At 34.5% G+C, this 17,528-nt stretch overlaps 1 protein-coding gene across 35 annotated transcripts in view; it reads right to left on the reverse strand.

Annotated features, from left to right (window-relative positions):
- Window positions 1–17,528, reverse strand: part of ADGRL3 (adhesion G protein-coupled receptor L3) — an 820,407-nt gene that overhangs the window by 427,099 nt on the left and 375,780 nt on the right. For all 35 annotated transcript variants that reach the window (XM_082727882.1, XM_082727890.1, XM_082727888.1 and 32 more), the window contains one exon: window positions 3,765–3,978. In XM_082727882.1, coding sequence (XP_082584008.1) covers window positions 3,765–3,978 — 214 coding nt within the window. The remainder of the gene's footprint in view (window positions 1–3,764; window positions 3,979–17,528) is intronic.

Genomic DNA, 17,528 nt, shown 5'->3' on the forward strand with positions numbered 1-17,528 from the left:
TTTCTTAAGAGCATGTGAACTCAGTCTCTGGGGAGGTTGGTGGGGTGCTTGCCTCAGGAAGTGGCACATTTCAAAGAGGCTTTTGAGAGATGAGATAGTGCAGAGCAGGCTCAAATAAGCTTTGGAAGCCATGGCAGAAGAGGCTGGGTGAGAGGTCATTGAAGGGAATCTGTTTCCCTCATGCTCTTTGGGTACCTTATATGCCTCATATATCTTATATATCTAATATATTATAAATCTAATATCACTTTGGTCTCTTCCGGTTCCACCAATGCTGCCATCCTTCAAGGACTAGCTGAACCTTCCCTCTCCAGTGAACACTCTTTAATATTATCTGGCCAAAAGAGCTTTCCTCCTTTTTTTCAACTCCTCAATAAACATAAATGATGTAAAAATAAAACACCGAGCAAATAATCTAGCTGTTTGTGTATTATCTGCCAAAAAGCTATAGGTGTGTGGGCAGGAACCATGCCTGGCTTACTCATCCACCAAACTTCAAAGTTGTCACGGGGCACTGCACGTTGCGGAATTTCAAGTGTTGGTGGAGTTAAAAATGGAAATATTTCCATTAATAGCTGAAGATAACGCGAAACCTCAGCTGCATTCAAAATGTAAAATTTTTGCAGTTATCAGTTGCCAACAGTCATTTTTCACATTTCGGTTCTAAAGCTGTATGTACCATTTTTCAAATCTCTGAAACGTGTAAATGTAAAATAGAACCAGCAAAAATCACTCAGATAATAGAATTAAGATTTTAAGTTGCATGACACCATCAGAGAGCACATTTAGTTATTTATTTACACACCATTAAACATCAGAAAGTAGTTTTAGGTAAAATCAACAGAAGGTCTGCCCTCTAGAAGCCTGCAATTTACTTTAGACAAGATGTCTCTGGGGTGGGATAATGCGGGTTCTTTAATGTTTAGGGGCAATAAAGAAGATGCAGTCAATAACGAGTGAGTGAAAACAGAAGTTCTGAGAAGGATAAGGAAATGTGTTCTGACATTTTAATAAATCTTCTAGTAGGATAATGAAAGAAGAAAAAAAGCACAGAACTTCCAGAGGGGATGAAGGCAAAATGACGACAGAACACACTTGGATCTGAGAAAACAAGGTGTCTTCCACCAGACGGTGAAGGGTCTGGTTTCTCTAGAGAAGGTTTCAGACGGCAAAGTTCTACTGGGGAAAAATATGGACATTAAGCCATACCCTTTTGAAACAAGTCCCCAGTTTTTCATGCAAAACTAAATTTTATTATACAGTTTTATTTATGTATTTGTTCAATGTGTATTCAAACATCTACTTGAAAACTATTTCATGTCTGTCCTTGCCTGTGACACATCTAATTTATGAGGCTGAAGTGAGTTACGAAGGCTGTTTAACACGGTTATACAAGGATACATGAAAACATTTTGTATTTTGTAATATAATTCTCCGATCCAGAGACACACTTAAAAATGTTTAGACATTGATACAATGTATTTTTAGAACTTTAAATGAGCGAAAGCAGTAACTATCTAAATATCTCTTAGAAGTTTCCCCATTATAATCTAAATTAAAATGGATCATTGAAGCTCTCCGTATTGTTATTATTATGATACATCCACATCATAATTAGAAATTATTAGCATTATTTAATATGCTGTCACTGGCAAAACAGTGAAAGTTCACTAATTATAAAGCAGCCGAAGCGGACATGGCTATCTCATCTCTTGGGAACTTACAAGATAGAACCTGATTTCTTCTAAGAGTCAAAAGCATTTAATTTGGGCAAGTATAAATGTAGTGTATTTAACAGTCCAAATACAACCAAAGAATTCGCCTCCATGCAGAATTAACCACAGTTATTTGAGCTGACAACTCTTACTTGAGAAACCACCAGGGGGCTTCCACAAATGATTCACTCAGGGTGCTTAAAGCAATTTTACTCTTCAGATTTGTCACTTTACAGACACATCCCATATAATTCAGCAGCTTGAGAGGATCCATTGTAACTATTTTTTGCAATAATTATAAGATTAAGGACTTATTTTGGGAGCCATTAATAATATCAATAAAAGGATTAAAACAATTTCATTGAAAATCATAAAGAGATCAAAGAGCTACTGAAGTTAATGCTTCTGCCACATTTAAAATGAAAAGCTAATCACAGAAAAGCAGAATTTCCTCCTCAACCCACACCTCAAATGGATTCAAAGAATCTATTTTTTTGTTTGTTGAGTCTGGCAGAAATAAATAAAATAAAATAACCATTTAGTCTTAATGCTCATTCATACTCCACATGGAAAACCACTCAGGACAGACACCATTATAACATCTACACATCATGAATTAATTAGATTTCTTTTAGGCATAACATCAGAGAATTTAACCATACTTGGCGGCATGTCAAATGTGTAACAAAAAGAGACACAAAATGAGATATAACAAGGAAAGAGCCACACAAGAAGAACCAAATGCAACCAAAGTTCCATCACACGGAATCCCCAATTTAAAAACCTTATTTCTCATTAATATTCACCTTAGCATGAATTAGCATTTTAGAAATAGACAAACAAAAGCCCTCAGATTTGCCCAGAGAGACCATCATCCTTCAAGTACACTACAGATGTTTTGATCATCAAAAACTGGGCATGTTATAATTTCTAGTAACAATTTATATAATTATTTATAAAAAATAAGATACTATCAATATATTAATCATACACAAAGATATATATCAGCATTTTAATCATCAGAATTTTAGACAAAAATCTAAAAATAATGCAGGCTTTCTCAAGCACAAGAAAGATAAGCCTCGAGAACTATTGTTCTTGTTTTATATACTTGAATTTGTGGATTTTTACATATGCCATGATTTCCCCTGTATTTTAAGAACTCCTTACTTAAATAATAGAAGAAAATAGTTGGCTAAATAGAAATCCTACTGAAAAAAAATATTTACTAAATAAGTAATTTATTCATTATTTTAAAGTTACTCTGTGAGCATATTTACTCAGAAAATATGAAGGCTTATAGTAAATGAATGACTTCACTAATTTCTAAGAAATCATAGTAATATTGAACAAATATTTAAGATATATATATATATATATATATATAATATTTAGCTAATTTATCAAGAAATCTTAGTATAATTTAAACCTTTCATAGTATGGATTCCCATTGACCAGTTTTGTTAGAATTGAAGACCTTATTTTCCTTATCCAGTGATATTATATGATAACTTAAGTTATATTATTTGAATATGGTAATATTTTGAATAGCTTAAATGAATTACATTATATACTAGATAACAAAATAATACTTTTTCATTGTTTTTCAAGGCCAAATAATCATTAATCAATAGTCTTTCATTACACTTTGATTAGTGGTTATAAAAATTATCTATTAACTTTCATTTTTTTCATACACTGACAGAAAATATTTATTAGCAGTAAAATAATTTTTCTATAATTTCTGGAGAGAATTACAAAAGTCTGTTTTGGAAACTGTGAAAAATAAATTCAGTTTTTTAGCTATTGATCCCAGTTCTAGAAAAGTCAGAATACATGATCAAACTTAATAATAATCTAATAAATTTTAATAACTTTCAAATGCCATTTGCAATCTCTAATGCTAGCCTTTTAGTGATATGGGAAACCAGTTAAATTGAAAAATTCTAAAATATATAATGCTATTTGTGTTCTTACCTATGCTCAGTATGTCACACAGACTCATGGTTAAGAATTTATACTAAATGCACACGCAAAAAAATATCATACCTTTGAGACATAATCTTATAGGCATCTGGCAGATAGCATCGTATGTTCTCCATCTGAGCAGGGTCAGAGTCACAAATTTTGTCATCAGTCCTTCCATAGTTGGCACTTTCTATCATGATGACATCTGTTCCTGGACAGCGGAGCTCTATGGGGTAGCTCTCACAAGACAGCTCTCTGCGGACCACAGCCATCGGAATTGGGGCACGGCTGAAAGCTACCGGAAGGAAAAGGAAGAAATGTTAAGTCATCTTTATTACATACGAAGGAAAAGCACATGTGTTTGCTTTTCCAGTGTTTGGGATAAACTAATACCAAAAAAACAAACCAGTTGCAATTAACCATTTTAATTAAAATAGAATATTTTTCACTTTAGTCACTTTATGAGATTTTTAAAAATCTCAGAGTAATAGCTATTTCATAAAACCTTACCTAACACAGTTTTCTTATAAATAAAAGAAAAAGAACACTCAGATTTTCTAAAACTTTGGCTGGTATATGAGGTAAAGTCTCTGTAGAAATATTATCGCGTGCGTAGAGATTCTCAGGAAAACCCCAGGGGTATTGTGTGTGCCTTGTTTCATTTTGTGTTATGGAAACTATTACCAAAAATTGCATTTTTAAAACAGATTTTATTTATTTATTTGACAGAGAAAGAGGGAGACAGAGAGAAAGCACAAGCAGGGAAACACCAGAGGGATAGGGAGACGCAGCCTCCCCAACTGAGCAGGGAGCCCCGGGCAGGGTTCCATCCCAGGACACTGGGATCCTGACAAGAGCCCAAGGTAGATGTTTTACCACTGAGTCATCCAACAAAATCGCATTTTTGTTTTATTTATATAATCTTAAGGATTCTATTTTCATTTTAAAACATGTTTCATTTTTCAGTATTAACTAACATAATCAGTATACTTTATAATGTAAATACACTGATAATAAGTGTTCTTTAGGAAAATAGAGATTTATATCAAGAAAAATTAAATTTTCCTTCAGCTCTCTCCACACACCCTCCCCCACTGTCAAGAGATAACCAGTTAACATTGCGGTGACCTTCCTATTAGAATTTTCTATAGAAAAATGAAGAACAATGAAGATATTATATGTTTCCTCCTGCCCTTCTTTATAGTTCATTCAGGTAGTAGTACACTATACATGTTGTTTGATACCTTGATTTATTTTATTTATTCCTTTAATGAACATGTCTTTTCATTTCTGTATTGTAGTCCTCGTTTTTTTTTTTTGTAGTCCTCATTTTTAATGGCTGCCTTCTATATACCTCTAAACCTTATATAATATATCTTACAGTGATGAGCATTTGGGAATGTCCATGTGTTTTTGTCAGAGTACTGTAAGGAAGTATAAAAATATTTGTGTACCATAGCTAAAATATTTTAGAAAACCAAATATATTTTATAATACATATATATATATATATATATTTTAAAAATTTTATTTATTTATTTGAGAGAGGGACAGTGAGAGAGAACATGTGCAAGGAGAAGGTCAGAGGGAGAAGCAGACTCCCCATGGAGCTGGGAGCCTGATGCGGGACTCGATCCTGGGACTCCAGGATCATGACCTGAGCCGAAGGCAGTCGTCCAACCAACTGAGTCACCCAGGCGCCCCTATAGTATATTTTTATAAATGAAACTGATGGACCAAAGGGAAAATATATTTCAAGCTTGGCAAAAATCAACAACTAGATATCTAAAGAACTTAATAAACAGGTATAGTTCTACCAACAGCACCTTTCATTTCAAAACGACATATTACCAATTCCCTTAAATTTTGCTAATGTAGTAGGCAAACAGTGATACAATATCCTTCTTACAAATTTTTCAGTATTCTATTTGAACAATGGAATATATTTTCATGTTCATCAACCTTTCACATTCCTTTTATTTATGAATTGCTTGCTTACATTTATACATGGTTCACTATTGTAAAAGTTCTTTGTTCAACAAGAAAATCTTTTTAGAAATCGGCACTTTATATTTGTGGCAAATACGTTCTTTTAGTTTGTTGACTTTAGATGTTTGCTAAACATACATATATATCTTATTTTTACACAGGGAATTACCCATCATTTCATGTCAAATTTATGTTTCCCACTCCAAGACTGTGAACATAATCGCTAGAAAGAAAGTCAAATGTTTAATTGTAAAAACTCAAGTTTTCTTTTAAAAGCATAAAACTGAAATTCTAAATTATGTTTACCAATCATCTACTAAGTTGATTTCCACATAATAGGAATAATTATAGAGATACACACATGAAAGCTATGAATATGCATTAATATTTAACTCACTAACGTGTACATATATAAAATATGAATTTAAATAAATATATGAAACTTTCCTTGTGACTTTTTTACAAAGCATAAAATGTGAAAATAAAAGAAGAGAGGAGAAACAATGAAGTGAAAATAGAAAGGAGGTAGAGAAAGAAATTTTGTTGCTATAAATATTGTCACTTGAAACTTAACATTAATATTGATTTGGGGGGCGTCGGGGTGCCTCGGTTGGTTAAGCATCACCTTGGGCTCAGCTCACTACACGTGAGTCCTGGAATCGAGCCCCACTGTGAGTCCCTGCTCCTCTCTCTCCCTCTGCCCCTGCTCAGGCGCGCTAGCTCACTTTCTCTCTCAAAAAATAGATAACCTTTCAAAAAATAAATTGATTTGGTTTGTGAAACCATAAGATTATTTCAAAAATTGAGAATGATACTAGTTTTTGCTTCATTTCTACAATGTTTTGGAGAAGCTACAACTGTACCATACACTGCATGCACAACTTCTGAGCAGGTCCCGTAAGAGTTCACGAACAGCACATTCAAGTAATTCCATTCTGGATGTTATTCAACATCTCGTTTGCTCTGTCTCTCTCTCTCACACACACATATACACACACAAGAATCTAACGCATCCATATCATTCATCAGAAAGTTAACAGAATTAGAGGTTGATTGTAACATTACTTTTAGTTTGTTCTTGAGTCAACATTTTGACAGGGTATTCCCACAATAAAGAGACACTGAATTTCTGGACTATACATTTATATTTTTCTTAAAATAAAATAAAATATCCTTATTTATCTATCATTCTGAAATTAGTTGGTTGTTTAAACATGAAGTTCTTTTTAATAATGAGGTTTCTAAAAAAAAAAAAGTGAGATTTCAGTTTTCAAGGATAAGGGTATTTTCCTTAATGTATTTAATATTTTAAGTAATGAATCACTGAATAATAAAAGTATTCCAATTTGGGGATCCAGTTTCATGACTTAGGTATGGAATTACAGAGGTTGTTTTTTTGACTTGGTTTTATTTTCAGTTTTAATAAACGGTTTTCAAAATCAGAATTTTTCAGGACATTTTTTATACTAAAAGGCAATTTGTTTCTTAACTTTGGTATAACTATTTTAAAAATAACATTGAAAGTGCTTCCAAACATTGAATTGATCTGGCTATAAAGTTAAATTAAGTTAAAAAATGAGTTAATTTAAGAAGAAAACAAAACAAATAAGCAAATCATACACTTACAGCATTTGTTTGACTAAGTGGACAATTTGCTTAATTAAATACATCAGTCAAGTTTTGTCAAAACGTATACATAGGGAAAGCTTTATTCTGGTTCTTAACTGTCAAAAATATGATTTAGAACCAGACACTAGACAGTTACAAAGCCAACTAAAATGTGGAGGCCAAAATTTTCCATGTATATCTTTTGACCCTGTAAGAATTACAGAAAAGTTATGTATTTGGCCATTTTTACAGAGAGCCTAAGTTGATTTGTGGATGCTTTCTTCCATTTAACATATAATTGCATTTGTATCACTAACCCAGTGATAAATTGCACTCCTAAATGATGGATGTTTTGTTTAAAGTAATGTATTACTGGAAACTATAACATTATCTAATTAGCTATTTAAATTACTTTTAATTATGTTGCTAAATGCTTTAATCAGCGACCAAAGTCCAATGGAAAAAAATTTGCTTAAGTTAAAAGTTTTTGTTTTGTTTTGTTTAGTTTTAACCATTCAGTTATCGTGCTAACAATGGAGAGATTTTGATTAGTAGAGAAAAAAACTAAGACATGAGAAATGTTAACAACACAAATGCAGGATAGTCCCTAGAATTGTCTATTACATGCTGTACTCAGGTAATATTGCCTTGGGGGAAATAATTGGGGGCAAAGAAGGCATATTCTTGAACTCACTTTTTTTTTTTTTTTAAGATTTTATTTATTCATTTGACAGACAGAGATCACAAACAGGCACAGAGGCAGGCAAAGAGAAAGGAGGAAGCAGGCTCCCTGCCAAACAGAGAGCCCGACGTGGGGCTGGATCCCAGGATCCTGGGATCATAACCTGAGCAGAAGGCAGAGGCTTTAACCCACTGAGCCACCCAGGGGCCCTTGAACTCACTTTTATACCATGAGTTAATCTGCTGTAACAAGGAACAGAGTATTAACATTAGATGTGTAATGGGTATTAGCTGAATAAATTGGAAAAACCTTCAGATGTAAAATCTGATAACCAGGTAGGATGCCCCACTAGGGAACTATCCACTGTCCATGGGACCCAGGAGGCTTGGATGAAAAGAAGCTTCACTACTACGGACAGGCGGAACCTCAACAAATGCCCAGTTCCACGGCAAGCACACACCTAACGAAAAGTGTTCCTGACTAGGGATTAAATAACACTGTTCTCGCTCACTTGTGTCAGCACAAATCACTTTCATGTTTTCTTTTCTGAGGCCTCAGCCAGTTGGCTGTTAAAACCTCTTCTGGACTTTCTTGGGACTCTCACCTCTACTATTAAGCTGCTTGGAGACATTGGACTCAAAATGCCTAAAGTCCTTGGTGAATTGTGAATGATAACAACAAAGATCCCAGTCTAGGGATGTGAGGTGGGGTGGAGGCAGGGGCTAAATGCTGGTGACCAAACACAAGCCACATGATTCTTTGTGGACCCGAAGGACAGGGCTCAGAGGCTTGCTAGGATAACCCTAGGGCACTGGAAGGGAGTTTTCAAAGAAGGGAGTGGCGGTTGGGATACTGATTTTAAAACAAAGGATACAAATAAGAATAACAGTAAACACAGACACAGAGGCGAGCAGCTACACTCAGTGAGTTGAGAGCATAACACAGTATAATGTATTGCATTTTAACATGTTGAGTTTAAGGAGTCAGGATAAACACTGAACATTTAAAAATGTTAAACTGTTGGGGCATCTGGGGGGCCCAGCCAGTTAAGCTTGGGATTCCTGGTTTGGGCTCAGGTTGCGATCTCAGGACGGTGACATGGAGCCCTGAGTGAGGCTTCCCCTCTGCATAGAGTCTGCTTGAGATTCTCTCTCCCCTCGCCTCTGCCCCTCCAGCACAGTACCTGTGCTCTCTTTCCCTCGCTCCCCTGCCCCATTCTCTCCCTCTCTCTCAAATAAATAAATAAGTCTTCAACTCTCAGTTGGACTCAGGAGTCGAATACAGACTAAAACCATGGGGAGGGCATGAGAGCAGTAGTGCAGGGAGCATCTATAGAGCGGAGAATGAATACAGAAGCCGGAATATCAGTGGCCACTGAAGAAATGTTGGAGAAGCGCGCCGCGGAGTCACACAGAGAGGGGCTCTGGGTATCTCTTCAAGGAAGAGGTCAACTGAATAAACTGACTAACCTGACTACCACTTACCACTGCTTTGAGGGTAAGGAAACTTAACTACAGGACAGAGGACTCAAGCAGGGATGTGCACGCACGTGTGTACCTGTGCACCTATCTCCTTGAACCAAGCCTTCAATGCCCTGTTCAAACCTCCTTTTTCCAAGAGTTACTCCACATATTCAAAAATACACTCAAAAAATAAAGCCTGTAGCCGAATCTCCATTTAGCAGAGACTGAAATCTTCAGCCTGCTCTGTATGTTTATTTGCTGTGAATACAAAAATATTAGCAAAACAGCTTATATTTGCGTTTATTTTCCATTCCCTTAACCTTTGTACTTTAACCCAAAGCCTGTCTATTTAAGTAAAATTAAATCCACTAAAGGATTTTTTTTAAAGAATGTAAAATAGAAGACAAATTTAGCAGTAAGGACAAAATAATTGCTTTAAACGAACAGTGACAGGGAACATTTTTGATCTATATTTAGGAACAACAAAAAAATTGCATGACTTGGTGATTGGCTGAACATGAAAGGTAAAAGGGAGGGCAGGAAAAAGAAGCACAAGCAACTGGCTATAGTTTCATGAAAACAATCTGGTAAGAAGTTATCTGGTAAGAAGTAATCTGGTAAGAAGAATACAGGCTAATGACTCAGAAAAGAAATCTTCATAAATTTGGGAAGTAGAGCAATAAATAAGATAGTAGATAAGATAAGTAGATATGATAACCTAGGGAGGGAGTATAGGTTTTATTAAAGAGCTTCATATAGCAGTTTTCAAGTATGCTCACTATTCTTTGTAAGTCCTCCATTTCGCTTTCCCCTTGAATGTGGGCTTTACTTAGGTCCTCACTTCTAATGGACCTAATGTGATAGTAATGAGTGTATGTGATTTCCAAGTGTTGTTCATTAACAAGATATTGGAGCTTGTGCCCCTCTTGAAAACTCATTCTATGCAAAGCCAACCACCAGAGAACACTGGACCAGCCCAATGGAGAGATCCAGGTAAAGAACGGAGCCCTCTTCTGACAGACAAGTAAGGAACCTTAGTGGCTGATGCTCCAAATACCAGAAAGCTCTCCGCTCAGGAACCACAAAATTATGAGATCCTGAGCCAGAATCAACTACTTAAACTACTCCCAAATTCTTAACCTAAAAGAAACCATGGGAGATAATAAACACATACTGTTTCAAGCCACTGGAGAAATGTGCAAAGAAAGGGCGGACCCTGAAACTTGTACACAGATACGAAAGAATTACAAATCAATAAAAGAAAAATATTATAAATAACCCACGCAGAAAGTCTAACATTACCATCCCTTTGCTCAAATATCACTTAAGCCACCAGATTTTATATACATATACACATATGAGTACATATATATAATTTTATTATATTATATATCATTTAATTTATATATAAATATGTATAAATACAGTCTTCAGCACTGGAAAATGATTACTAATAGATGCTAAAAACATTTTTCTCTGCATGCAAATAATCCTAAGAGTTTGAGAAAAAAAGGCTTTTTTGAAAACTTTAAAATGAAAAGGAAAGAGATCGGGTTTCCTATAAGAAAGAAGTAAAATTATTTGTAAATCAAAGCCAACGATTTTATTTTTTATTTTTAAAAAATATTTTCAGTAGCCTTTTTTTCCTTTTTTTTTTTGGTTAAAATTTTTGTTTATTTATTTGACAGAGAGAGAGACGGTGAGAGAGGGAACACAAGCAGGGGTGGCGGCTGGGAGAGGGAGAAGCAGGCTTCCCCCTGAACAAGGAGTCCCACACAAGGATCCATCCCAGGACCCTGGGATCATGACCGGAGCCGAAGGTAGATGCCTAATGACTGAGCTACCCAGGTGCCCCAAAGGCAATGATTTTAAAGGCATTTCTTAATTACAGAGAGGGACACAACTATCTGGAAGTAGGCTAGCTCTTACTTATTGCTAATGACTTTAAAAAATACTTCATTACTTTAATGCTGCTAAAAATCATATATTCCCAATTTTGAGTTTCAACAGAGCCTATAACAAAATTTTCTTAAGTATGTGTTTTTTCTGTGTCATTTTACGTGCCAGTACATTTATCCAAGTTTTAAAAAATGTGCTCTGAAAATCGAGTCCAAATATTTGGCAGGAAAAATAACATTTAAAACCTAATGAAATATCAACCTATCATCTACTTATATTTATAAGTACATCTGCTAGGGTGCCTGGGTGGCTCAGTGGGTTAAAGCCTCTGCTATTGGCTCAGGTCATGATCCCGGAGTCCTGGGATGGAGCCCTGCATCGGGCTCTCTGCTCAGTGAGAAGCCTGCTTCCTCCCCTCTCTCTCTCTCTGCCTGCCTCTCTGCCTACTTGTGACCTCTGTCTGTCAAATGAATAAAATCTTTAAAAAAAAAAAAAAAAGAAAAGTACATCTGCTACCAGTAAACCTCTAATACACTGAATTTCAACATCTCTATTTCAGCGAAAAATACATATAATTTAAATATTATAATATTGAATAAAGTGTAACACAGTAATAGATAAAACTGATACCTTAAATGAATAACCAAAGGCAATTATGTTCTGAGGGCAAAAGCAAAGCAAAATAAAATAAAACAAACCAAAAAAAATTTTTTTTAAACCTAAAAAACATGAAATTTAAAATTTCTGAAATTAGAGGACAAAAAGTACTAATGAATGGAATATTATAAAACAATGTTGAGCTATACTTTTGACTTACAGAGCTTCAGCATGAAGGTAACATTATCTTACTTTTTGAAGTTATCTATACAAAAATGGTGGCCTTCGAGGGAAATTGTCCACTCAGAGAATGTATAGAAAATGTAGCAAGTATTTAAATAAATGAATTTCTATCTCCTTGTTATAACTTTTCAACATTCAATAAAATTATATACTACAGTATCTTTCAATAATGTTCATGAGGGATAAAATTTCTAAAACTGTGTCAATTTTCACTTTTCACAATTACCTGGTTTGTTTTCTATATGTCAAAAACTCAAATGTAGCTGTTCAACATATTCTTAGGAGTAATATTTATAACTTTAAGATAAACAAAAATTCAGTAAAAACAATCATAAAATGCAAAGAAATAAGGAAGATGTGCTAATATAATTTTCAATATATACTGATCACCTACAGTGTGACCACTGGGAGTTATTAAACATAAGCCATGGGTGTTGTTTGAATTTTCCCACCACACTGGAGATTATCTCAGACTTAGGGCTCATACTATTCAGAATGAGATTTCAAAATCTGGCATAAGGAGCTTGAGTGTTACCACATAAAATCAAGAAGATGGTAAAAATTCATGCATGTGATGATCAATTTTATGTGTCAACTTGACTGGGCTAAGGGATGCCCAAGTAACTGGTGAAATATTTCTGGGTATGTCTGTGAGGGTGTTTTTGGAAAAGAGCATTTGATTCAGTACACTAATAAAGAAGATCACCTTCACCAATTTAGGTGGGTATCATCCAATCTTTTGAGGGCTCAAAGAGAACAAAGAGGCAGAAGAAGTATGAAGTAGCTCTGAGCTTGAACTGGTATATCTACCTTCTGCAGCCCTCTGATACTGGTGCTTCCGGTTCTCAAGAAGCTGGACGTGGACTTAGATTGAAAACAGTGGCTCTTGCAGACCTCAAGCCTCTGAACTCAGGCTGAGACTAATACCACTGCCTCCCCAGATTATCAGGCCTTCGAGTTTGGACAGGAACTATGTCATTGGCTTTTCTATGCCTCCAGCTTGCAAACAGCAAATCATAGGATTTCTCAGCATCCATAGTTACATGAGTCAATCCCTCATAATAAAATGTCTTTATATTAATATACAACTATAACTATATATATATATATGTCTTTATATATGGATCCATATGTGTATCCAAAAAATAGATGTTTGATACATAAAATTCATAGTTTTAGAAATTATATTCCTCATCAATATAGCTCAGCAACAATCTGGAGAACACTGATTAATAATGTGACTGTTGCTAAGTCCCCAAAAACCAAGAGATGGTATCCATCCTTACTAAAAACAAATGGTTATAGGACAGTGACAACAAGATCAGAAGAGTGAAAGTCCGGAGCAGGGTAGGGCAGATGGGCTGATGATTCAGAGCAAAAGTACTGAGAATCTTCCTAAGTGTCTCCATGGGACTTCAGAAGCTTGTAGTTAGAGAATGTGCATACTATGCAAGGCTTAAAATGTTATGAAGCACAGTGAATTATATAGTACAGATTTTAAAATTATGGAATGATAAACATGTGCTTGGGTGTTTAAAGAAGATTTTTTGAAGGTAGCAAACTTGAGCTAGTTATTAAGCATGAAACAAAATGTGAATATGGGAGAAAAAAATGGTAAAATATTCCAGGCAAAAATTCTGAGCAAACAAAGATACATTTAGAGTTCTGAGGGAGGATCCCAAAGAAATATCTGCATTTCCAGGTTCATTGCAGCATTAATCTTAATGACCAACACAAGAAAACTATCTACACATTTATTGATGGGTAAATGGATGAAGAGGATGTGGCATACACACAAACACACACACACACACATACACACATATAATATATATTCATATATTTTATATATTTCATTCTATATTATATATTCATATATTATATATTTCATTATTATATATTATATAATATATATTATATATATTTCATATATTATATATATTTCATTATATACATAATGAAATATATATATTTCATAATATATATATATATATTATATATACATAATGTATATAATTTCATTATATACATAATGAAATATTATTCAGTCACGTGAAAGAAGGAAATTCTGCCATTTATGACAACATGGGTGGATCTTGAGTGTATTGTGCTAAGTGAAATGAGACAGGAAAGAAAAAAGACAAATACTGTCTGATATCACTTATATGGAGAATCTAAAAGAGCCAAACTCAGAAACCAGGAGAATAGTGGTTGCTAGGAGATGGGGTGAAAAATGGCAGGATATTGGTCAAAGGATATAAATATTCAATCATAAGATGAGTAACTTCTGGGGATCTGGGCATCTAGTGTACAAAAGAGTGATTATAGTTAACAATACTGTATTATATACTTAAAAGTTGCTAAGATAGTAGATCTTAAATGTTCTTACCACAAAAATAAGTGGCAATTATATGAGGTGATGGAGATGTTAAACCCTATTGTAGTAATCATTTTATAATGCATAAATGCATCAAATCATCATACTGTACACCTTAAACTTCCAAAATATTGTATGTCAATTAAAAATCAATAAAGCTGGGGGAAAAAAGATATATTCACAAGAGAATCAGGAGCAGATGGCAGACAGAACTAAGCCATAGTCAAATCAGAAATATCATTATAATCAGATTCAGAATATAGTCCAAATTATACAGGAAAATATAAGATCACAATATAATAACATAATAATATTAATAAAATTAATCTTAAAAAGCATTAGCCAATAGATTGTTGGAACAGTGAAAGATATTAGATAGTAGAAAGAAAGATCAAAGAGCCTGGAATTAATGAGGAAGATACTGTAATAAGCTGTTTAGGGTGAGATGATTATAATTGCTAACATTTATGGAATGCTTCCCACGTGCTGGTGCTTTAAAAGTACCATTTTATTTCAAACCCAAACAATAAAAGCTTGGCAATATCATCATTCCCATCCAGAATACCAGGAAACTGCAACTGAGCCAAAAAAGAATTGGAGGCGAGAAGAAGAAAGTTATGTAGGTACGAAATGCAATGACCCTTCTTGTGTGTCACACAGAGAAAACAAAGCAAGGGAGTTGGTCTTGGGAAATGCACAAGGCATTATTAGACTATCACACTAACAATAATATAATCTTATAGATTGTCATTCCATTGTGACATTAAGTCTAATTCCTGAATATGAAATGTAAGTTAAATATTCCATTTGTTATGCCTGGCAAGGTCATTTTGTCTTATTTTTAAATAGCATAAAATATTATTAGCATTCTGACAATTTTAAGAAGTTCATTCCCAACACTTTGATACTGTATCACAAAAATTAATATGAGAATTTTCTTTGTGTAAAAATCTACTGCAATAAGAGGGAAAATCACTAATTTTAAAATGTAGCATTAACTTTCAAAGGTAGTAATTTTACTTATATTGCAGTGTATAAATATGTAATGTTCTTTATTTCAAATCAACAAATTTAAAGTTTATGTTATTCTTCTGCTACAACCAAGAAAACCTATAGTCCTACAGACACTTTTCTTTTCTCTCTCTCTCTCTCTTTTTTTTTTTTTTTTGGATTTTATATTTACTTATTTGTCAGAGAGAGAGAGTACACAAACACGGGAGCAGGCAGAGAGCACAGCATCTCCCCTCTGAGCAAGGAGACAGATGTGGGTCTTGGTCACAAAACCCTGGCATTATGACCTGAGCCAAAGGTAGAGACTTAACTGACTTGAGCCACACAGGGGTCCCTAGAGTCCTACACATTCTAATAGAAGAAACACATGGGAAATTTAGTGAAGGATAAACATAAGTTTTGAATAAACAGTGGTGTCACAGATTAAAACTAAACAAAATTTAATTTTGAAGGAACTAAATTGTTAAACAGTGAATAAACGCTCTACTGCACAGCACACACCACTCAGAAATAGAGGAGCAGCCCTCACCCACACCCCACCACACCACACACAATATTCACTGGAAAGGATAAAGAGCTTTCAGTAGCTTATCATTTTTGTTTGTTTGTTTTATCCTAAAGAGGAGTAATACTAAGACATTTCTTTCTTATTCAGTAGCACAAATCCTCTGCAGAAGAGACCTTGTAATAACCTCTTCGGTAATCTTCAACTCTGAAGAAACATAAAGCAGTGTTTATAAATCCTTTATCCACAAGCTCTACAACAGTGTTAACATATATACTAACCCGATCAGTGCGGGACTGATGTATTTTTGATGTATTTCACTGACAAGTAGAACAATACATGAAGCCATAAGGAACCGGACCAAATCCATCATCTCCACATTGTTACATTTTCTAGGCAAAGTTCCCTCTGTTCAACATTCATTCCATTGGAATGTATTTGTTAGGAATATTTGTAAATTAACTACGCTGCTTACAAAATGAAATGCTTATCCTTTATTTTATTCCAAGTGAAAACTTTTATTAGCCATGTTTTCAATCAAATACATTTTCATTAAGAAGTTGACTAACACTAAATACTAACAGTAAATCCTAGCTTGAAGACAGGGGATCTTTAAATATTTAGTCATATACGTAAATGAGAAAATGTACCAACCAACCAAATCCCTCAACCTATGAAAGCCCAGATATTTGCCAAATACTTGAAATGTGGGATACGAAGAATACCCCGCTATTTTTTTTCCCTGTAAAACACTGATGACAATTTTCCATCCAAAGCAGAAAAAAAAATGAGAATGAGAAAAAGCCTAGCTAAATGAAAATATAAATGCTAGGCGAAACAAAAAGCAGCACCCATTGAATAATTCTGGACACTAACAAGATCCACTGAGTCACACAAAGTGAAATCTGTTGGGTTATTTCAAAAATGAACTCTCACCTACCACCCTTAGCTTTGAGATGAAGCCTCCAGAAGAATTCTGAATACACAGATTTTTACCTTCTTTTTGACAACGAAAAGAAACAATACAAATAGCGACTCCCTCCAGCTCAGGTCATGATCCTGGAGTCCCAGGATGGAGTCCGCCATCAGGCTCTCTGCTCGCCACGGAGTCTGTTTCTCCTGCTGACCTCTCTCCTCTCATGCTCTCTCTCTCATTCTTTCTCTCTCTCTCAAATAAATAAATAAAATCTTAAAAAAAAAAAAATACAAATATACTGAAAGGTAGAAAAGCAGTTCACACACTTAACATCCTAAAACCTTATAAACTGAATTCCAAAACACATTTAAAAAAAAAAAATTACAGAAAATAGGTGATAAAATCTAGACCAAGGATTTTTTGTGTATGTTAGAAAACTGTCCTGAAATGCCACAGGGCACATACAGCACTCTAGTGTATTTGTCCATCTCAAGCACAAAATAAACCAGTGAGGTTTGTAAAACACATTTTCCCACTTCCAAAAAAAAATTAATA

Source organism: Mustela nivalis, assembly GCF_964662115.1.
Source record: "Mustela nivalis genome assembly, chromosome: 4".
NCBI classification, from domain to species: Eukaryota; Metazoa; Chordata; class Mammalia; order Carnivora; family Mustelidae; genus Mustela; species Mustela nivalis.